We start from the raw sequence: 23,442 nt of genomic DNA, 5'->3' as shown, positions 1-23,442 counted from the left end.
TAACTTGAAGTGTTCTAGGTGGTGAGCTCCTGCTTGCCATTCAATACCTATCTGCAAAGCCACCTCCCACAGGAAGCCTTCCCTGTGGGAAGAGCCCTGATTGTTATTATCTTGTCCCCATTTTACAGATGGGGACAGAGTGGCCCAGAGAGGTGAAGTGTGCCAAAGGTCACACAGCCAGCCAGAAGTAGAGGAGGGACTAACCCCACTTCCCTCCATGGGCAGTGTACCCCAAAGGAACCCAAATGCTGACAGCAGTGGGGCAAATTCCAGGGGGCCCAGCCACACGACACATAGGAAATGCCAGGCCCTCTGCACCCTTCCCGAGGTCCAGTGCCCTAAGGCAGCCCCCTTTAAGGAGTGATCAGCCTTCCAGAAGAGCTCCAGTCTTAATTTTAGCTTGGAGGCATGCCACAGGAGGCTTTAGCGAGACGCAGGCTGAAGTTATGTGGGACAGCTGTCAGCCGGCATGCTGGGTGGGGCCTATTTAGCTGGCAGGGACGTAAGTCTGGGGACACTGAATTGGTCTCTCTGCCCCAAGTATTTTCAGCCCCAGCCGGCCACAGGGCTCAGATCTCCTCCTGTGGATCCCCCAAGCTCCGCGATGATGGCAGAAGAGCACACAGACCTCGAGGCCCAGATCGTCAAGGATATCCACTGCAAGGAGATTGACCTGGTGAACCGAGACCCCAAGAACATTAACGAGGACATAGTCAAGGTAGGCTCTGCGGGCCTGCCTCGGCGGGCGGTGGGTGTCAGGTTTGCGAGAGGTGGGCGCTTGGCAGGGGAGGGTAACTGCTGCAGACACAGCTTCCCTGAAAAGAGACTTGTTGCTCTGTTGTCTCTGAATCACCCCCAAACCCAAACCCACCCCCCAAAAAAGGCTTGTAAATCACTGAAGGACCTTTAGTAAAATCAAGAGCAAAAAATTAGCCTCATCTCCATGACCCAAGTGCTAATCAGGGCGGGAGAAGCGAGTCACAAAGAAAATCCCTCCTTACTACTGTGACGCTCCTGCCACTCACTCCTGGCCCTCGTCCTGGGAGGAAACGAACAGGCGGCCAAGTTGGGCTCCTTTCCGTGCCAGGGGGCATTTCTGCGGTCTCTCCAGTGGGTGCAGGGTTAATCCCCAGAGGGCAGAGTCCAGCAGGGCCGGCAGCCCCTCGAGGTATACTCACTGCCCCAGAACACTACCCAATATCTGTCCCCAAGGCTGGAGGCCATGCCCAGCCCTCCCCCAGCTCCCCCCTCACCCCAGGTCTAGTGGCCAGGACAGGGCAGAGGGCACCCGGGACCCTGGAAGAGAATGTTCGGGGTTGTCCAGCCCTCAGGGAGTCTCTCAACGTCTGAAGTTAGGCCTCTTTCCTTGCCTCATGGTGACACTAGCAGCCCTGCTGCCTCCAGGCCCACATCTTCAATCCAACTTCCACCCAGCACTCAGAGGGATCTTTCTTTTTTCTTTTTGAGATGGTCGTGCACTCATGGCTCACTGAAGCCTCAACCTCCCAGGCTCAAGCGATTCTCCCTCCTCAGCCTCCTGATTAGCTGGGACCACAGGCGAGTGCCACCATGCCCAGTTAATTTTTATATTTTTAGTAGAGACGGGGTTTCATTATGTTGACCAAGCTGGTATCAAACTCTTGGGCTCAAGTGATCCTCCTGCCTCCCAAAGTGCTGGGATTACAGGTGCAAGCCTCCGCAACTGGCTCAGAGGGACCTTTCTAAAGCAGAATTCCTCCAAGAAGGGTCCCCAGCCACCAGCATCAGAGTCACCGGAGGGGCTGTTAAGAGGGCCAGTGTCTGGGGCCTCTGAGATCCTACTGAAAGTACTGGAATCTCAGGCCGGTGCTGTCCAATAGGGATACTGCTACCACAGGGAATTTTAAATTTTCTAGCAGTGACATTTTAAAATGCAAAAGCAAACAGGTGAAATTAACGTTCATGATATTTCTTACTTAACCCTATATATCTAAAATAGTATTATTTTAACATATAAGCAATATAAAACAATTATCAATGAACTATTCTACAGTCTTCAAGTTTGAAATCCAGGGTGCTTCCTATACCCACAGTATATTTCAGTTCAGACTCCACATCTTCATCCAAAATGTTTGTTCTGCATTTAGATTTCATAAAATGTACTTGTGAAAATTGATTCACATGCCTGTACTGTTTCAAATATTCTGTAAAAATTTTTCAATAATGAAATCAGGGTTTACATTTTAATTAAAGTTAAACAAAATCTAGAATTCTTCAGTTTCACTAGCCACATTTCAAGCGCTCAAAGCTCCTGGCCACTGGATCAGACTGTGTGGCTGAGGACTTGTTCTAAAGCACAGGCCTGTATTGCAGTCTTTCAGTGGGGCACCTCCCATGCTGGAGAAGCCTAGCCTCTCCACGTGGCTGTCCAAACCCAACACAATCTGGCCCCAACCTGCTTCTTCTGCCTGGTTTGCTCCCACCTGCCAGCCCACCCACCAGAGTACATTCCTGTGCCATTGCCATAAGTGCATGTCCCCTCTTCTCCAGGTGGTGAATGCCTCACTCAGCCTTCGAGGCCCAACTCAAATGCAACCTCCTCCGGGAAGCCTTCCCTGACTCCTCCAGGCAATTAGTTGCTCCCACTTCTGTCCCCCTGCTTCATTCAGGGCATTCCTCCACAACAGCTCTTATTATACTGGCTATTATATTTCTATACATCATTAGTGATGGAGATAGAGTATATAGTATAGCACAGTGTGAAAGCTGCAATGAGGAAAATTAGGAAACAAATTTCACAAACGGTAAAGCACTATATACATGTAAATAAAATTGTACATGTAAAATATTATTAGTTATGGTTTCCATCAGTGTCATCTAGCAGGAATAGTCTTGGACTTGACTTTAATAGACTTGATTTCAAATCCAGTCCGTTTCACCTAAAAATGATAACACTGGACAAGCCAGCTAGGTTTTCCGAGACTCAGTTTCCCCTGTAAAGTGGGAATAATATCATTTCCCAATTTACCTCCACCAGGTAAATGAATCTGAAAGCAGCACTGTGCGTTAGAAATATAACATGAGGATTGAATGAGATGAAGGGTTTGAAAGTGTCTATCACGGTCCCTGGCACCCAACAAGGATGTGACAGTGTGAGTCAAAGAAGGGTCTCAAAGAGCTTGCAGTCTAGAGGGCAAGAGAGCTAAGCCAGGAGCCTGGGTCATGCCCAGGTAACCATCTGGTACACCCTGGTGGGCTGCAGGGGGATGGGAAAGAGGATCCCACGGGAGAACATGGTTTCTAAAGGACACCCACCATGGGTGGTAAGTACAGAGGGAGCCCTTGGATCCCTCTGAGCCAGGAGGGAGCCAGCTCCAAGCCGCAGGCCTGGATTATGACACAGAGGGAGCAGCGGGGGTGGCGGCACAGGTGCAGCGGCTTTACGCAGCCCTCCTGGGGCTGAGAGCTGTCCTCTCCTGGAGGCCCTGAGCCCTAGAAAAAATAGCAAAGGCTAAGAAAAGGTGCCGCAAATAATTTTGTCCAGAGGAGGTGGTTATTTGTTACGTTTTGGACATTCTCTGCTTTAGGGATTTATTTGGCTTTTTCTTTCTTTTATTTTTAGTGAGTGAGAAATGAAAAAAGTTTACTGCAGAACAAGGATCATAAAGCAGACTCAGATATATATCACATACAGGTTTAGGTAGATTTCAGGTCTCCGTTACAGTCTGTTAAAAAATAACGAAAAGAAAGAAGGAGAGAGGGGACTGTGGCTAGGAGGGATGAAGCCAGACTCTTCAGCCTCTCAATCGCCTGGGTTTTGCCATCGATAGAGGAAAAGAGAGATGGAAAAGGGAATGAGGGAGACAGAGAGGGATGGAGAAACTGGACAGAGGCTGAGAGGAAGGTGCAGGAGGCCCTGGCAGTGCCCCAGGTGGCAGGTGGCAGGGTGGCCTCACAGGTGGTAGCAGGTTTCTCACGGGCTAGGATGAGTGACACGGAAAGAATGCTGGAATAGGACCTGGCTACAGATTCAAGTTCTGGCCCAAGACCTGACAGTAACTTGCTGTGTGACTCTGAGGAAATCCTTTGCCCTCTCTGGGCCCAAGTCGCTGGTGCCACCAGCCACTGCCGTTTCACATTTAAAAAAAGCCAAGGATGAAGAGTAGGAGATAGACATACTACATCCATGGATTTGACCCCCAGTAGAGGGGAGGCACCCCTTTTAGGCCCTGCCCTTAAACCCAGGCAGCCAAGAACAGAGGAAGAGCCCTGTATACTCCAACAGACTCCAACTGTAGTCTCCAAGGCTCAAGACTGGGCCCAGGGCAGTGTAGAAGGTCATGGACATTGGAGCAGAGGAACTGGGGGGAGCACACCCCCATTCCTGTTGCCACTTGCCCTCCTCACCAACACTGATTCCACAAGTCGCAACTGAATGCGTGTTCAGCACAGGCACTGTGCTGTCCCAGAGGACATAGTGATGAGCAGGGCAGGCTCACTGCATGCAAACCCTCCAGGCTGCAGGGGTGGGAATGTCTGCCAAAGGTCCCCAGGGCTCTCAGCTTACCAGCAGGTACACTCAAGGATGCCTCAACCTTCAGACCCAGGTTGGAAAGGTCCTAGCCCCACTACAGGTATACCTCAGCACCTCAGAGCCACCCCAAGGTGCCTCCAAGTTATTTCCGAGAGGGCTTGGGGCCACCTCACTGACAGCGTGCTCTCTCTCTCTCCTCTCTCTTCTCTCTCTCTCTTTCTCTCCTCTCTCTCTCTTCTCTCTATCTCCCTTTCTTGACTCACACATAGGCCCCCAGGGCCCTAAAGCAGTGATGCTTGAACCTGAGAGTTATGCAGGTCCCCCAGCTTCTGCAGTCAACTCCTCCCTCTTGAGCTTCTCCCAAGTTGCCCTTCAAGCAGGGGAAGGAGATAGATAGGATCGCAGCCCCTCCATGATACTACTCCCCAACCCCCTCCACCCACATCTGCCACAGAACTCCTGCCTTCTTCAGAAAAACAAACACCCATTTGCCCCTCGGCTCAGGCTACACAACACCCAGAGGAACCAGATGCCCACCAGCCCTACAAACACTTGTTCCAGGTTTGTGCTCATCAGGGACACCCTGTTGCACAAAGATGGAACTGACCTGGTACCTCCCCTGGAAGGGAATCCAGTCCTGGGGAGACGATGAGACGAGAACAATGAGAGCATACAGGAGAAGGAGCTGAACACCATAAATAAGTGCCAGGTTTGGTGTCATGGGAGGTTAGGAGAGGAAGAATTACTTTCATCTGGAAAAATCAGAAGCCAGCTTTATGGAGAGGTGGTATCCATGGTGCATTATAAAAACGAGAAAAATTAAAAATGTAAAATGGAGGAACAAAGCTTTCCAAGAAGAAATGGAATAAGCAAAGGCTTTCCCAACACTGGGAAGAATGTTGGGCAGAGTTGGCAAATGTAAGAGGCTGTCATTACCACTGCCCTTTCCAGTGTTCATGGCAGACATGACTAATGGATCACAGCACTGCTCCATGACTAATGGATCACAGCACTGCTCCATGGAAGCCATGCACCATCAGCTAGTCATAGTGGGTACAACAGATAACATTTCTCTGCTGCTCTGTCTGCAGGAGAATAATGAACTATCGAAGAGGATTAGGACAGAGGATCTGAAAGGGAATTTGTGGGAGAGAAGGCAGGAAGGGCAGGTTGAAACTAAATAATGGAGGGTCATCCAATCCACCTGTCATTCCATATTGGCAATTCCTTCCTTTTGGAAATGTCTTGCCCTCTGTCAATGACCTCTAAGAAGGGCTGCATCAGACTAATTCACACTGAGGTATTACAGCTTAGTGTTATGAGGACTCCTGGGTATCAACTGATCTAGAGTTTTTCAAAATGCAGTCCACTTTCCCAGGGTCCAGTGGTGGGGGCACTTACTAAACTGCAGATTCCTTGGCCTTGCCCCCAGAAGTTCTTATTCAGCTGAGCTGGTGAGTGTTTATACTTTAATGTTTGAGCATAAAAGTTTCATGCTCAGCCAGGCACGGTGGCTGAAGCCTGTAATCCCAGCACTTTAGGAGGCCAAGGCAGGTGAATCACCTGAGGTCAGGAGTTCAAACCCTGACCTGGCCAACATGATGAAAACCTGTCTCTACTAAAATTACAAAAAAAAAAAAAAGCCAGGTGTAGTGGTGGGTGCCTGTAATCCCAGCTACTCAGGAGGCTGAGGCAGGAGAATTGCTTGAACCCAGGAGGCAGAGGTTGCCATGAGCCGAGATCGCACCACTGCATTCCAGCCTGGATAACAAGAGCAAAACTCCTTCTCAAAAAAAAAAAAAAAAAGAGTTTCATGCTCAAACTTGTCAGCTTGTCAGCAACCAAGTCCCATTCATCCTATAGAAGACACCTGGAGCCCAGAGTTATCCCTTGTTTTCCCTAAAGACAGACTATCAGTCATCAATTGCTGAGTAACAAGTCATTCCAAAACTTAATGGCTTAAGGAAACAACCATTTTTTGATTTCTCACAGTTCTGTGGGTAGGCAGGGCTCAGTTTGGCAGCCCTGCTGGTCTCACTGGGGGCCTCTCATGCAGCTACAGTCAGATGGTGGCTGAGGCTGCAATCACCTGGGGGCTCCACTGAGCTAGAACATCCAAGATGGTTCACTCATAGCCCTGGAGTACTGGCAGAGATGGCTGGGAGGCACAGCTCAGCTGTGGTGCTGGGGTGGCTGGCCCTCTATCTCTGTGTAGTTTCAGGCCTCCTTATTCACATGGCCTCTCCATTAGTCTCTCGAGCAGCATTCAGCAGTGCATTTCTAATTCTGCCAGTCTCCAGAGCAGAGTGTAAAAGTGGACTTCTAACATGGGGGCTCAATGCTCCTAAAAGCAGAAGCTACTAGGCTTTCTGAAGGCTTAGTCCTAGAACTGGCACAACATCCTTTCTGCCACATTCTTGTGGTTAAAGTGAGTCACAGGGCAAGCCCAGACTCAAGATGGGATGAGACTATCTGAGGACAAACACTGAGAAGCATGACTAATGGAGGGTCATCTTTGGAGACCAGCAAACTATCCACTGAAAGCTCATGCACAGCCAAGCCTAGAGCTCCACCCAGGGTACTTCTATTGCTCCCTATTCCAATATGCACCAAATTTCTTGAAGGCAGAGACTGAGAGAGCAGAAGAGTGGATGGGAAGGGACAGGCAGTGAGGCAAAGATCAGGGCTTAGTGGATTGCTGAGGAGCTTCTTCTGGCAGGTTCTTCTCTCCCTCTCTCTCTCCTTGCAGCCCTCTGTTATCTCAGTCTCTTCCCAGCTCCTTTACATAAAACCAAGTCCTGTTATGCCCCAGCCCAGGTGCCCTAGGTCCCTTAAGGTAGACCTGGAGCTGAAAAGAGAGGCTGGAGGGCACTAGGATGGGGGTAGGTATGTGGTCCTACCTAGGATGCTGTCAACTCCAAGAGCACCTTCTTGAAGGATGAGTCAGAGATGTTCTCGACTCCAAGCTCCAGATGATGCCTGGCCACCTCCTCCTCCCATCAGAGCCAACCTATGCGGTGTTCTGGCCTCAGGCCCTGCTGGGGTATCTGGCCCCTTCAATCACCCTGCTGTCAGGCTGACCTGAGCATCACTCTGCCAGTCCCTTACGTGCCATGTGAAATAACACATGTAAGATACATGGCTCCAAACTGACATGTATAAAGGGCCAAATACATTGTGGGTGTTACCATGGTTATCCCAGATTGTACAGAATTCTATTATTTTGTTGCTACCATTTATAAGAAAAGATGCAGAGCTTTGTCATTTTTACAGTTTTTGCATCTATCACCTCATTTTACTTCCTATTTTATAGGCCAGTGCCTCTAAAACTGAGTGAAGGACCAGTTTTAATATTATTATTCTAATCCATTGTACAGCTATACTTTTGCAAAATACAGCAAAAATTAATCACTGGAAAAATGAAATGAAAACAACCATGCAGTTATAAGCACCAATTTTTACTGTTAGATTCAATAAACACAAAATTACTGCATCAAATTTCTATGAATATTTCTAAGCACTCTCAACTTCTATAATTACCTTGTTGGGAGACAGGACACACTGATCATGAACTGCCTTTTAAGTAGCAAGGTAATAGGGGAGGAAGCTGGGATCCGGCAAAAGCTAAGCCTCTCACTTGGGTTTGCTGACTCTGAAGCTAACTCCATGTCATTACAGATCTTGGCCCAATCGTCTCTGTGTAGAGTTGAAAAAAGAAAACAAACAAAAAACCTAGGATCTCAGAGAGGGAAAGTACCATGCCCCAAATCCTACAGTAACTCAATGGCCAGTGGATACTGGGACCATATACCTACGCCCCTGCTAAGAGCTATTTCCCCACCCACAGATACCCATTTGAATTGTCCAAGGCCCTGGATGCCTACGGACTGAGTCATGCAGGACTCTGGGGGAGGTATTTTTGACCGTGGGTGACTGCTGTCCTCCCCCCGCATCCCCAAGCAATCCCCCGCCCTGCTATCCTGCACCTTCCCCGCCCTCTCAGAGACTTCGGGGACTGCACTGGCTGGTTTCAATTAATCAACTGGGTCTCTTGCTGTTCCAAAAATAAATATGCCAGAGAAGGGGACACCGACAGAATGTGCACCATCGTTCCCCCTTCCTCACCCTCCAGCCCCTCTCTCCAATTGCACACACTGTCCTGAGCCTCAGCCGGCAGATGCAGGCTTTCAGCCCACCACCCTCCAAGAAAAAGCCACCTCCTCTCTTCTGGAAAGGAATTAAGAAATGAAGTCACTGTGTGCTTGTGCTACAATGGTACAGCTGCCTAGAGCTGCCTGAGCCGGGCCTTATAAATATCTCCCCAAACTAGCATGCTGTGGCCAAAGCTCTCTCAATGCTCAAATCTGAGCTAGGGGAACAGCTGCCTCCTCCAAGCCCAGCCTAGCCCTCTGAGAGCGTGTTTTCTGAGACTCACAGAAAATAGAGCACTTGCCCCACACACAGCACCCAAAGGCAATCCCTGGAAATAATTCAAATGTTAGCACCAATGGCTTCTGCAAACACCAAAAAATAAAAATAAAAAAATAAAAAGAAGAAGAAGAAAGATAATTAAAAGACACGTGCAGAAGCCATTGGCGGTAGGATTATTACTGTAAGTATTGTAATTACTACTGTAAGGAAAGGAGGACTCCATCCGTCTTATCAGCACAGACTGAGACACACGCAGATTCATTTATAACTAGGTAGGCTGGAGAATAATCCGGGATATCAAAAGAATTTCTGAGATGTATTTTCGAGGAATCTTCAGAGCACCTGAAGGAATAATTACCATCATTGAGCAATATTACCATCACAATAGCCAGGTATTGTGCTAAGCATTGCTCAAGAGGTAGTGTGCCTGGGCAAAGTGGTAATCAATCAGTATTTATTTGGGTGTGTGGGTGGGTGGGTGGATGGATGGATGAATGGATGGATGGATAGATGGATGATAGATGAGCAGGCAGATAGGTGGATAGATGGATGAGTGGATGGATAGATGGTGGGTGTCAGTCTGTTTTTCATTGCTATAAAGGAATACCTGAGACTGGGTAATTTATAAAGAAAAGAGATTTATTTTGGTTCATGGTTCTGCAGGCTGTATAAGAAGCACGGTGCAGGCATTTGCATCTGGTGAGGCCTAAGGAAGCTTCCAATCATAGCAGAAGGCAAAGGGGGAGCTGGCATATCACATGGCGAGAGAGGGAGCAAGAGAGATGTGGGGCTCTTTTAAACAACCAGGTCTCATGTGAACTAATGGAGCAAGAACTCACTCATGACCACAGGGAGGGCACCAAGCCATGGTGAAGGGTCCGCCCCCATGACCCAAACACCTCCCACCAGGCCCCACCTTCAACACTGGGGATCACATTTCAACATGAGATTTGGAGGGGACAAACATCCAAACCATCTCAGTGGGGCGTGGATGTATGGATGAATACATGGAAGAAAAATGATCTCAGTCGGCAGGATCCAGGCCCTGGGGGTTTGACTAGAACCTCCACAAACATGGGGAGTGAATATGACTTTTCCATCCCTGTTCCAATCCCGAAGTCCCCCAAATTCCTAGCCAGCCACCACCTCCTGGAAGCCCTCCAAGAAGAAGTGACATCCTTCCTGAGAAGATGAGGCCCATTTTCTTCCTCTCCTCCCATCCACAGGGTTGCATAAGAGATTAAGTCATCTCTGACGAAACCTACAGCAGAGAAAGCTGGGGGCCGAGATTATACAACGAAGGTCCTGGGAGGTCAGCTGTCAGCTTTTCCATATCTCCTGAAGCCCAGAGTCTCACCCTGTAAAGTGTGCTGCCTGCTAACACACTATCCTGAGTGAGGCCTCATCCTCAGGGATCCCCAGCCTCAGAGCACAGGGGCATCAGGGACCTGAGGTGGGGTGCAGGAGCTCAGAAGCTAAAGTCACATGAGAAAAGAGGGCCCAACACTGTCTGAGCAACATGATTCTAGTCACTTCTTTCCACAGAAAATATTGTACTGGAAAGAAATACACCAAAACAATCATATCTTTAGTATTAGAGAAATACAAACCCAAGACTCTTCTTTTTTCTATTCTGTTAATTCTCTGTGATATGGCCATGTTTTTTTATAATGAAAATAATTTTAATATTGGCGATGCAATAGAGGAGAGGATCCCCTCCCCATAACCAAAGTGGGAAAGGGACTAACTAACCAGGAAGATTGAAGTTGGAGCCTCGGCCCTGCAGGCCGCCACACAGGCCCCTCCTGTTGATCTGATTAGTCTGTACCTCCATTCACCCCCTTTTTATTTGAATGGCCCAGGAGCACTGCTAGGAAAAAAATGTCTCAGAACAGTTTCAGGCATTAGCAAACAGCTCTGCAAACTCCCACTTGGCAGGCTGTACTGGTAACAACCATGGGGAGACCAGTCATGAAACAGCTAATTTGGTTCACTGCTGTTTAATTGACCAGTGGATTTTTTTTTTTTTTTTTTTTTTTTAAGACAAAGTCTCGCTCTGTCACCCAGGCTGGAGTGCAGTGGCACAGTCTCGGCTCACTGCAAGCTCCGCCTCCTGGGTTTATGCCATTCTCCTTCCTCAGCCTCCCGAGTAGCTGGGACTACAGGAACCTGCTGCCATACCCGGCTAATTTTTTTTTTTTTTTTTTTTTTTTTGTATTTTTACTAGAGATGGGGTTTCACCGTGGACCAGTGGATTTTACAGCCTCCCATCCTTTCATCCTCATACCACTGGAAGACGGTCATTGACTCCATCTTACAGACAAAACAGCTGAGGATTAGTGATGCCAAGTGACATCACCCATGTGTAGGCAGCTAGGAAGGTGCTTCACGCATAGCAGGGCTCGAGAGAGGTTAGGTAAGTGATGTGAGGAACCTCTGTCTGTTCACCATCCAATCTACAGGTGCTCAGTAAATCCCTGTAGGATGCATACGACCATCCAACACCCTTCAGATCATAAAACAATAGAATTCAAGAGCTGTGGCTGTAGCACTGCCACTAAGTCACTGTTGGCTTTAAGCAAGTTGCTCACCTTGAGGGTGTTGAACGAGCATGTAGCGTTGGTCAGCGGTGCCGAGGAACAACAGCAGCTTGGGCTCAACAGAGGCCGGGCGCGGTGGCTCACGCCTGTAATCCCAGCACTTTGGGAGGCCGAGGCGGGCGGATCACGAGGTCAGGAGATCGAGACCATCCTGGCTAACACGGTGAAACCCCGTCTCTACTAAAAATACAAAAAAAAAAAATTAGCTGGGCGTGGTGGTGGGCGCCTGTAGTCCCAACTACTCAGGAGGCTGAGGCAGGAGAATGGCGTGAACCTGGGAGGCGGAGCTTGCAGTGAGCCGAGATCGCGCCACTGCACTCCAGCCTGGGTGACAGCGAGACACCGTCTCAAAAAAAAAAAAAAAAAAAAAAAAAAGAAATACAGAGCCTTAGGCCCCACTCCAGATTTGGGGAGTCAGAATCCCTGGGGTGATGATATGATCTGGATCTGTGTCCCCTCTAAACCTCATGTTGAAACATAAACTCCAATATTGGAGGTGGGGCCGGGTGGGAGGTGATTGGATCACAGAGGCAGATCCCTCGTGGCTTAGTGCTATCCTCACAATAGTGAGGGAGTTCTCATAAGATCTGGTTGTTGTAAAATGTGGCACTCCACCCCCTGCCCAGCTCTCTCTCTTGCTCCCACTCTCACTATGGGAGACGCCTGCTCTCCCTTCTCTTGCCATGATTGAAAGCTCCCTGAGGCCTCACCAGAAGCCAAGCAGATGCCAGCACCATGCTTCCTGCACAGATCACAGACCCATGGGCCAATTAAACCTTCTTTCTTTATCAATTACCCAGCCTCAGGTATGTCTTTAGAGCAATGCAAGAATAGCCTAGTGCAGGTAGGGTTCAGCTGCCAAGGTTAACCTGACCTCTAGGGGATTCTGACACATGCACGCACGCACCCAAAAGCTTGAAAAATCGGGTGGCCTCTGTGAGTTGAGGCTTCCTCTTGCCGCCCCTGCAGGTGGATTTCGAAGATGTGATTGCAGAGCCCGTGGGCACCTACAGCTTTGATGGCGTGTGGAAGGTGAGCTACACCACCTTCACCGTCTCCAAGTACTGGTGCTACCGCCTGTTGTCCACGCTGCTGGGCGTCCCACTGGCCCTGCTCTGGGGCTTCCTGTTTGCCTGCATCTCCTTCTGCCACATCTGGGCGGTGGTGCCGTGCATTAAGAGCTACCTGATCGAGATCCAGTGCATCAGCCACATCTACTCACTCTGCATCCGCACCTTCTGCAACCCACTCTTCGCGGCCCTGGGGCAGGTCTGCAGCAGCATCAAGGTGGTGCTGCGGAAGGAGGTCTAAAGCCAGGTGGGGCAATGGGGGTGGCAGGGCAGGAGGCGTTGGGCCAGGCTGGTCCCCGGGGGACTTCTTCACAGGGGCTGCTGGCGAGCTCTTTCTCTTCAGGGACTGCTCCATACCCCATGATGGAGCACACAGTGTAGGGAAGCCAGAAAGAAAAGACAGCCCAGCCACGGAAGCACAGTGGCCCTTCGCTCTCCCCCAGCCCCACCACGATGCCCCCATGCCTGGGCGTGAGGGAAGATCATTTGCTAAGAGGCAGCTACTGCAAGTCTTTGCGTTCACTTGTACTGTAACAACATAAACCAGCACGCGGTTCCCACCCGGGGCCAACCTGTCCACGTGCACTCAGGAAAGTGACCAATGACCATTGGCGTTAGGAGGGTGGCTCCAATAAAGGGTTTTGGCTGCATTTGGGGAATGCTGCATTTTATTCGTGCCTGTAAGATTGGTTTCTGTCCTGACCAGCTCCAAAAATATACTTCACTGCCCTGAAAAACAGACACAGGGAAAGTTGGTTGTCTCTTCACCTGGCCAAATTCAAGTGAAGAACAGAGTCTTTTTCTTCTTTGGATTCTATTGTTTTCTGGAATTGTACATGTTCCTTGGGAGATCATATTTAAGTGACTCCTGTTGCCCGAGCCCAATAATGGGCACCAATGGAAGAAAATGACCCTTGGGCTGGCAGGGGCAGTGACCCTCCCAGGGTACCACTGAGGTCAGGGCCTGGGTTCAAGCCTCCCTGAACCTCCCCTTTGGCTAACCGAGCCCCTGAAATGCCCAGCACTGCCATTTGACATGAGGGTAGCCTTGGCCTCAAGAGATACGACGAAGGAACAAGGTCTAATTTGTGCATGTGTGGACTCACTATGGGAATAAAATACAATAGAAAGAGCATGTATCACTTCCTCCCTCCTCAAACACACACACTCTCTAATTGATCTCTAATGTGCAATTTGGCTCCAAAATTTTACCCAATTTTGGTTTTCTCCTAACATTTTATGTAAATTTCAAACACAGAGAAAAGCTGAACAGCTACATACCCATCTTGGGTCTACCATTAACATTTTTCTATCCCAGCTTTCTTACATCCCTATCGATCTATCCACCCCTCTATCCATCCTACCAATCTCATCTTTATGCATGTTTAAATACGTTGTAGAGATCAGTACATTTTACCCCTAAACACTTCATCATTCATCCCTCGTTTCTGCAGATGAGAAAGTTACAGTCCAGAGAAGTCAGCAACCTTGCCAAAAGGTGCCCACCTAGCTAGCATTATCACTGTGACTCCAGCCCGCCGCCTGTGCTCTCCCTTGGGGCTCTTCCACATCGTCAGGGGGCTCAGCAGGCCCAGGCTCCTCCCCGCTGAAAAGGATTAAGGCTGATGTTACTTATGTCCTCCTCAAAGGGCCTGCCCTTTCAAACGTCTCTTGAAATCACGAGACCATCTGTTTCAGACTTGGAATCTTGGGTTATGTAGAGAATTTGCCATCTTGGTATTTGCTATAACTGGATTTGACGATGACTCCAATTTTTCAAGCTCACTCTCTTTCTCTAAGGGCAGACTATGGTCGGTGCTTAATTACCCACAAAGTTCACAGAACTGGAGACAGGACACACATCTGAGATGCATGGGTTTCCAAGGACTTCTTCTCCCTCCAGGAATCCCCTTGAGAAGTATCAGGCAGAAAATCACATTGGGGGTATGATGAGAATGGGCCTGAGGCAGGAGGATGGAGTTCCGTTCCCCCTTATAAGATACATAGGGACCACCAGGGACTCCTGTTTGAAATGCAGGTTTCAAGGCTCTAGCTCCAGAGTTTGATTCAGTAGTGGGGCCCAGGAATCTGCATTTTAACATAAACTCATTTGTGATGCTGCAGATGGCTCCCAAATCCACTTTTAAGAAATATCTCTTAGGGTTCTTTCAAGGTAACAGTCTAGAATCCTATCATCCCCAGAGATCAACTGTGGTTCAGAGCAGGTTCGGGGACATCATACATAATGTTTGTTCCTAAGTCTTAGAACATCTTCCCACAGAACTCTGATAAGTGAGTGCACCTGTGATTCCAGAGAATGGGACCAGGGCCCCCTTCCACACTCTGCCACAGACCATGCACCTGTGCCATAATCCGGCCAATAGCGCTGAAGCCCTGCAGGGATCTGGGGTCTACAAGCCACCAGTTCCAGTCACCGTTCTTGGGAGGAAGAACGGGGGCAAAGCAATGTATGGAGACAAATGTTTATCTAGTACCCTCTCTATCAAGCAGCTAATGAAGCTGACACCTTATAATCAGCCATGCCATTCACCAACTGGCACAGTTACAGAGGGGTGCCAGAGCAGGTCACCACAGTAGAACAAAATCAAGGTGTTCACATTTTGCCTTAAGTGGCGTTTCATTGCTATTGAATACAAAAAGGGTTAAACACTTTGAAACCAGGATTTTCTTAAAAGACAGCCTGCATTGTCCCCTTACATTTCCTGAAGTGGCAACACATAGACTCAACCCAAAAGGAGACCAAAGTGTGTGTCAGATTTTTTTTCAGTGCTTAAAGAAATAAGGCTCAGAGTTTCCACGTTCACTTTTGATGATCAGAGCCATGAAACATTGCAGAAGACAATCTGCAGCTCCCACTTCCTGGCAACCCCGGCCATGCATATGGTTGTAAACAAGTCTGAAACTGTAGGGAAAGGTGGTTGGCAGACCTCAGGCATGGGGTCTGGGGAGGAGGCCAGAAACAAGTGAGCCCGAGGTAGCGTTCTGAACCCCTGCGCTCATTCTTCTAGGCTTTAGTTGGGGGAAAGACTAAGAAATGGTGATAATGCTCTCAAGGAGATGGGTGGGGGTAGGGGTGTATATCCAGTGGGGCTATTGAAATTGAATGTCACTTATTTGCCATAAAACAGACTCCTGTGCCATAATAAGACCTAACGTACTCGCCAGAGCTTTCATATGAAGAGAGTGACAAAGCATCCCACTTGGTTCTGATGCCCAAGAATCTTATAACGTCAGGGTTCCCAGGAAGGCTGTGCTCCTGGTCAGAAAATCTACTGCAAGTTGCTGTCCCTTTGATCCCTAGTGGCCTCTGTTGGCTCCTAGGATGGCAACTTCCCTGGGAACAGCAGAGACCTGGGGCATCTCTGGCTGGTGGGCAGCGAGGCATGAATGCTAACAGACCCCACTACTGCTGCATTTGCACCCAGAGCACACCAGTGTTCCAGTACACGTGCACAGAGGCCCCAGAACAGCATCCTGTTAGCTTCCCAAAGAGCAAGGACTGGCTGGTGTTGACCCTCTTCATGCATGTCCCAGCAACACTGAGAATGCCTTGCAGTCCAAAGATGATACTATCTTCAGTCTCCGGGTAATACTGAAGACCTTGTGCTAAATCCTTAGACTTTGAACATGGACATTTCAGTGCAAGCCTCTCTTCTCCCAGAACCTCTAGACAATGCTAGCTCATTCTATTGTGTGTGTATGCGCGTGTGTGCGTGTGGCTATGTGGCTACTGCAGCATGGAGGAAGAAGAAAGTGTGTTATAAAGAGAGAGAGTGGATCTGTGGCCTTTAAGAGTGGTCCTGCTGTATCTCAGTAGGTACAAAAATGTGTCTGGAAACTTAAAAGGTGCCCCACCATGCACTGAGCTGGCCAGTCCCTGACAGTAAACCTCTGATCAATAGTGTCCTGTATTTAGTGACTAAAGGTATTTCTTAGACATGGTCATGTCCTAACCTCAAGGCTGAGAGGACATTTGAGAACATGTTCAGTAGGTAAGAAAAACTTCTGGCACCCTAGTGAATTTCTATTTTAAATAAAACATAACAACCTGCAGCTACAAGGCATCATTTGTGCCTTTACAAAGTAAGGATATATTTTCACTGCTGTTACTTTTTGCCAAATAGAGACATCATCTCTTGCAGTAAAACCAAGTAAGAAAATCATGAGATCCCTCTCAAGCAGTGAGCCACATAGAGAAACAAAAGCTCTGAGAGGCAAGAGATTCCAAGGAATTCATCCATCAAGCTGGCCTTCTCTGAATTCATCTGTTGAATTTTTTTTGTTTATTTTTATTTTTTAAAGTTCATTGGTTTTTAGTACATTCTCAAAATCGTGCACAATCACCACTAATTTCAGAACATTTTCATCACCCAAAAAAGAAACCCCAAACCCTTAGTAGTCACGCCTCATCTCCCACAGCCTCCAGGCCCTGGCAAACACTAATCTATATTCACTCTATATAGATTCGTCCATTTTAGACATTGCATTTCAATGCAATCAGACAATATGTGGTCTTTTGCACCTGGCTTCTTTCACTTAGCATGTTTTCAAGGTTCATCCATGTTGTGGCATGTATCAGTACTTCATTTCTTTTTAGAGTCTAATAATGTTCCATTGTGTGGACAGACCACATTTTATTTCCCATTTATCAGTTGATAGACATTTGGGTTGTTTCCACTTTTTGGCTATTACAAATAATGTTGCTATGAACATTGGTGTACAAGTTTTTGTGTGTATGTACGTTTTCATTTCTCTTCGGTAAATACCTAGGAGTGGCATTCCTGGGTCATATGGTCACCGTACGTTTAACTTTTTGAGGTACTGCCAAGCTGTTTTCCAAAGCAGGTGCACCATTTACATTCCCACCAACAATTTAAATTTCTACCAGTTTCTCTACATCCTCACCGACACTTGTTGTTGTCCATCTTTTTATTTTAGCCATCCTAGCGATCGTAAACTGGAATCTCATTGTGGTTTTGACTTGCATTTCCCTAATGAATAATAATGTTGAGTATTTTTTCATGTGCCTATTAGCCATTTGCATATCTTGTTTGGAGAAATGTCTATTCAAACCGTCAGCCCATTTTTTAAATTGATTTATTTTTCTCCTTATTGTTGTGTTATAAGAGTTATTTATATATTCCAGATACAAGTCCCTTATCATATATATGACTTGCAAATATTTTCTCCCATTCTGCAGGTTATCTTTTCACTTTCTTGATGGGGTCTTTTGAATCACAAAAGCTTCAAATCTTGATTAAGTCCAATTTACCTATTTTTCCATTGGTTACTTGTGCCTTTGGTATCATATCTAAGAAACCACTGCCTAATTCAAGGTTACAAAGATCTATGCCTATGTTTCTTTCTAAGATTTTATAGTTTCAGCTCTTATATTTGGATCTTGGATGTGTTTTGAGTTGATTTTTGCACATGGTGTGAGTAAAGGTCCAACCTCATTCTTTTGCACATGCATATCATTGTCTCAGTGCCATTTGTTGAAAACACTCTTCTTTCTCTATTGAATTGTCTTGGGAACCTTGTCAAAAATCAATTGACCATAAGTATAAGTGTTCATGTCTGTACTCTTTTTCTACTCCGTATGTCTATCCTTAAACCAGTAACACACAGAGCTGATTACTCTACCTTTATCGTAAATTATGAAATCAGGAAGTGTGAATCCACCAACTTTGTTCTTTTTCAAGGCTCATTTGGCTATTCTGGGTCCCTTGCATTTCTTTATGAATTTTGGGACTAGCTTATCAATTTCTGCAAAGAAACCAGCTGTGATTTTCATAAGGATTGCACTGAATCTGTATGTCAGTTAGGATAGTATTGCCATCTTAAAATTACTAGGTCTGATCCCTGAACACAGGATGTCTTTCCATTTATTTAAGCCTTCTTTAATTTCTTGTAGTTTTCAGTCTTGCACTTGTTTTGTTAAGTTGATTCCTATTTTATTCCTTCTGATGGTATTATAAATGGAATTATTTAACTTCTTTTTCATATTGTTTGTTGCTAGTATAAAGAAATACAATTCATTTTTGTATATTGATCTTGTATCTTGAAACCTTGCGGAACTTGCTTATTAGTTCTAATAGCTGTGTGTGTGCGTGTGTGTGTGTGTGTGTGTGTGTGTGTGAATTCCTTAGGATTTTCTATATACAAAACGGTGTCATCTGCAAATAGTTTTACTTCTTCTTTTCCAATCTGGATGCATTTATTTCTTTTTCTTTCCCAAATGCTTCTTAAACATTAGCTTCTTAAACATTTTTAACCCAAGTTCTAATAGGTCCGCTGTGCCAGATGGTCTTACAAGGTAATCCCCTTCTCTTAGGGCTACCCTCTGACAAGCTGGTCCCCAAGGACCCCAGCATTTGTTCACTTAAAGGCAAATACACTTTGAGGTCAGGAGGATCTTAGCACCACCCTCCCCATCTGAGGTCCCAACCCCACTCCTCACCCCAAGTCCAGAACACTGGACTTCCTGACCCAACTGGTCACCGATCCTATATGTACCGCTTTTCACAATAGCCCAGAATAAAGAAGTAAAAAGATACTGGAGAGAAATTAAAAATCCAGGAGAAAAAACAAGCCACTCACTGCCCAGGGTGGCAGCGGGTTCAGGGTGGTAGAAGTACGTGTAGGAGGCCAGGGGGTTGTCTGATGGCTGAGTCCCCTCTCATCTTCCATCACGGAGGCCACTCTCTACCCCACTGAAGCCACCCCAAGGAGTGGAGGGATACAAACTGATAGGTACCTTATACACAAACATACGCCGTCACCTAGGGGCAGACCACTTACGCCAGCACAGCCCGAGCCTCAGGTGGCAGCCCTGGCCCTGGCTGGTGGGTCACGCCGTGGATGGCTGGGAGCAGCTCCTCTGGCTGGAGCTGCGATGGCTCAGGACAAAGGAGGACGAGTTGCTCTTTTTGCTGGCACTCGTCTCTCCCAGGCGGTTGCCCTTCAGGTAGCTGGCGGAGCAGCACAGGAAGCGCTGCACGAGTTCGTGGAAGAGGTGACCCGTGAACAGCATGTAGATCCAGGGGTTGCAGCAGCTGTTGAGGCTGGCCAGGAGCATGACGATGATGAAGGCTGAGGCTGAGGGGGTGGGGGCAGGAGAAAGGAGAAAAGGGCATTAATTAACACTGGAGCCACTTCCAGACCTATCTGACTTAAACACCATTTCCTAAGTGACAGCCTTGTCCAAGTACTACATCCTGAATCACAAGATGAGGTACTAAAGAGGCAAAGTTTGTCTTCCTTCTTCCTCCTTGTGCTGGACATGCCCGCAGGCTGTCCTCCAAACCCTCCCCACCAGGCTTAGCCCAGGCTTGTAACTGTCTCTGCCTTTCTCTCACCAGCAGCTTTCCCATTGCCTACCTCCCTCAGCAGAAGCTGAATCCATCACAGCCACCTTTTAATGCATCACTCACCCAACGAGTGTTGAGTGCCTACAGCTTCGACTGTCTACAAACACAGTATCCAGAAGCTGCCACACCTAGTTTGCATGCTAGCCTCACCAGCGCCTAGTTACTTGAAGTCCCTAAGAAGCTTTGGTTTCCTAATCTTTAAATGGGCATAGGGAGAGTGCCCAAACCTCTGGGGACTGCTGCAAGGATTAAAGAGTGCCTGGTACACAGTGGGTGCCCAATAAATGATGGCTGCTATCACGAGCATGTGCCGGGCAAATCAATCAAATAAAATGAGAAACACCACGATGCACACATCTTGTGGGTTAGGTAGGCACAGGAAGGGGGTGCCACTCTGAGAGTCATGGCTGGCCCCACAAACGGGGCATGTGAGCTGATTCCCAAAGACGCCTATGGTTTTTTCAGGCAGAGCAGGGAAGAAATGTGCTCCAGGCAGAAGGAATGGCACCAGCAAAGGCGTGGCAGCAAGAAAGTGTATGACATCTTCATGGCTGATCAACTGAAAGCATCTCCATGAAGCTATGCCTAAGAGCACTGCTTCAGCATGACAATAAGACTCATGAAGGAAAAAGAAAGTGACATGGAAATTATCTGAAGTACTCTGTAAAGGCTATTATACTGAGGACTCATGGAGTTGCAGGCAAAATTAATGATTAAAAATCAGCTTCGAGACATTGCCTGTCACAAACTGAAACTTCAAGGGGGAAGAAAAAAATCCTAATTCTAGGTACTTCCAAGCACGGGGATAAAAATCTGGCTTCTTTCAATGGCCTTAAGTCTGAACAACCAGACATCTCCTGATGACAGACAAGGCCAGGCAACATCTCCAGAAACCCACAAGGAAAACAACTAAGAATTCTCTTCAGCCACTTCCTTGTGTGTGAAGGCAACTGCAAGAAGCCTGGGAAAATCCACTAGTCTTCTTTCCGTCTGCTCTGCAAAATTTTTCGACAAATAACTCTAGAGTTCAGAGCTAAATCCAGGCAAGGACTCTTCACTGGGGATGCTCGAGAGGTGCAAAATCTAGAAGTGGCCGCTGATGAAGAGAACAGAGATGTTTGTCAGCGAAGTCTGCAAGCACCAAGGGAAGAAAGGCAGTTGGTTGTTGGTAAGTCTACATGAGTGGCTCTCAAAGTGGGCCTCCCCCAGAGCAACACATCAGATAGGAACTTGCTGGAAATGCACATTCTCAGGCACCACCTCAGAATTACCCTCTGGAGGTAGGGCTCAGGAATGTTGTAATTCTAATGCACCCTCAAGGTTAAGAACCACTGGTCTAATTAATTGGTGCACCTGTTGGAACAAGAGCAAGCTACGACAGACAGAAAACAAAATTCTTGCAAAAGAGAGTTTTTAGAAAGCAAAGAATGGAAATTTAACTTAGTACTAAAATAATAAAGAATAGAAAAGAGGAAAAGTGAAAGAAAAACGATCAATATTACTAAATTCACTGGTTTTAACAAAAAATATTTTGTTAAGAAGTTTGCTTTGATTTGGATGGATAAGAAGATGAATTTAAGTTTAGAAACTCTGATGGAATATTTCACCAACAAAATTGAAATTCACCCACAAGACTAAAAACGGAATGTCTTAGAAATAATGAAAGAGGCAAAAATCAACATGCAAAAGTCAACATTTACAAACTACCAGCCACAAAGGGAAGGACCTAGGTGTATAAAGCTTTGCAATGAGGTAGAAGGAAACATCAGGGATGAAGTTCACAGAAAGACACTGAGTTTTGCCTAGTTGGACACAGTTATTTGGCACAATCTTATCTGTTCATTTAAGCTATAGGTCTCACTCTTTACTCTTTGGATCTTTCAACTTTTTTATCCTATTTTTAAAAAAACTACAGAAACACCAACAACAAAGAAGAAAATAGTTAATGAATTCCTAAGTAGCCACCAATCCTTCCGCCTGCAAGAGGCCTGTCTGGGTAGGAGAAGTCTGGCCAGCACCTCTGATCCCACCTGGCGACCACAGACACGAGTGACATGAAGTGGGTCCTCAGGGGATGAAGGGCCCTCTCTAAGCTGAACCTGCTCATGTCAAGTTACCAACACTAAGGGCACATTTGGCTGTTCTTAATTTGTCAATATCCTAGTCATCCAAAGTCGTAGTTTCCAGGAACAGCACTTCAAAGCTCTACCACCAGGGGGAGATCTATTTGGGAACACAAAGCAGGGACTACATAGCATATTTCAAATGGCGGAGGCAGAAGGAATAAAGGCCCATGGTTGAGAATGGCCAAGATCATTCAGGGACTTCCTGGGAGGCAAGAAGGGAAAAGGGGAGTTTCACAAGAGAAGAGGTTGGAAAGATGGTTTGGAACCAGACAGGAGGATCTTAAATCCAGGCAGAGTCTGCCCACTTTACTGTATGGGCAATAGGGAGCCATTGATGGTTACTGAGCAGGTGAGCGACTACGGATTCCACTTCAACCTGTTTTCTGCACTTATTGTATCTTGTATAGGCCATACCATTCCCCTTTCTGATGGCTAGAAAGCCTTCACAGGATTACAGAGGACTTGGAACAGAACAAAGCATGGAAAATATTGTCCTTATATTTCACAATGTTATTTCCATGTGAGGATGTGACAGTGTTGAACATCATAATCACTGCTCGAGCCTGCCCAGAAGAGTACAGTTTTCAAAGTAGCCTTACCCTCATTTTATAGATGAGGAAAGTGAAACTCAGAGAAGGAGAGTCACTTCCCCAAGGGCACACAGCAAGTCACTCTGTGTTCATACATAAAAGTAATGAAGACTGATTCCTTTTAAAAACAGGTTAGCATCCTCACAGGTCAGGTTGGTTCCAATTAGTGAATCCTGTCAGTCCCAAAGCCAAGACAGAAGCTGGTTAGGCAGTTTGCCTAATGTTATGATTTGAGGGACAGAGAGCAACTTCCCTGTTCCCAAAACAAATGTGGTCCACCACTGAGAGTAGGCACTGCCCATTCCCCATTTTTGATGCTGTGGATGCTGTGGTGCCCCCTGGGCACCCATTCCTCTAGCTGCCCAAGAGCTGCCTGCCAAATGCTCACAGCTGAGCTCCTCTCTGGGCATTGCCTTTAGCCAAAAAAAGCTGCCACACCCAATGACTGCTTAGTGCAAATGTGCAAAGGCCAGGCCCCATGCCTTCATCGGGGCTTCTCTGAAGGGCCATGGCCGTTCCCAAGCTCCCGGTGAGACTGGCCTCCCTCCTCATTTCCACACAATGCAGCCACAATGATGTCAGCACAGAGAGGAGGACCTACAAGTCCTCATGGGCCTGACCTGGAAAGGTCTGCTATGCAGCAAGCACCTTCTCCGGGTCCCTCAGGAAAGGAAGCTGTTCACAGTGGGAGCCCCCTGGCCCACAGAAACACTGGCTGAGA

The 23,442-nt window shown here is 47.2% G+C and overlaps 2 protein-coding genes across 7 annotated transcripts in view; one reads left to right on the top strand and one right to left on the bottom strand.

Annotated features, from left to right (window-relative positions):
• Window positions 1-529: 529 nt before the first annotated feature.
• Window positions 530-13,746, top strand: CAV3 (caveolin 3). Of its 2 annotated transcripts, XM_055259934.2 has the most exons (3): window positions 530-718; window positions 12,514-12,861; window positions 12,958-13,746. In XM_055259934.2, exons 1-2 carry the CDS (start codon window positions 605-607, stop codon window positions 12,853-12,855), a joined length of 456 nt encoding a protein of 151 aa, XP_055115909.1. In that variant the 5' UTR covers window positions 530-604; the 3' UTR covers window positions 12,856-12,861; window positions 12,958-13,746. The 2 variants fall into 2 exon arrangements, with proteins under 2 accessions (XP_055115909.1, XP_063486549.1); XM_063630479.1 differs by having other exon boundaries at window positions 12,514-13,746.
• A 3,143-nt stretch (window positions 13,747-16,889) lies between these two features.
• OXTR (oxytocin receptor) overlaps window positions 16,890-23,442 on the bottom strand; it is a 98,287-nt gene continuing 91,734 nt past the window's right edge. For all 5 annotated transcript variants that reach the window (XM_063630470.1, XM_055259247.2, XM_055259248.2 and 2 more), the window contains one exon: window positions 16,890-19,733. In XM_063630470.1, coding sequence (XP_063486540.1) covers window positions 19,486-19,733 — 248 coding nt within the window. In that variant the 3' untranslated portion in view covers window positions 16,890-19,485. The remainder of the gene's footprint in view (window positions 19,734-23,442) is intronic.

This window comes from Symphalangus syndactylus, chromosome 21 (assembly GCF_028878055.3).
Source record: "Symphalangus syndactylus isolate Jambi chromosome 21, NHGRI_mSymSyn1-v2.1_pri, whole genome shotgun sequence".
NCBI classification, from domain to species: Eukaryota; Metazoa; Chordata; class Mammalia; order Primates; family Hylobatidae; genus Symphalangus; species Symphalangus syndactylus.
This window is presented reverse-complemented; position numbering and strand designations above follow the sequence as displayed.

What these genes read in the sequence shown, in the direction of transcription:
- CAV3 (XM_055259934.2), top strand. Translation starts at nt 605, where the DNA reads ATGATGGCAGAAGAGCACACAGACCTCGAGGCCCAGATCGTCAAGGAT. An exon ending in TTAACGAGGACATAGTCAAG is followed by an intron (nt 719 to 12,513) that starts GTAGGCTCTGCG and finishes CCGCCCCTGCAG; the next exon opens with GTGGATTTCGAAGATGTGAT.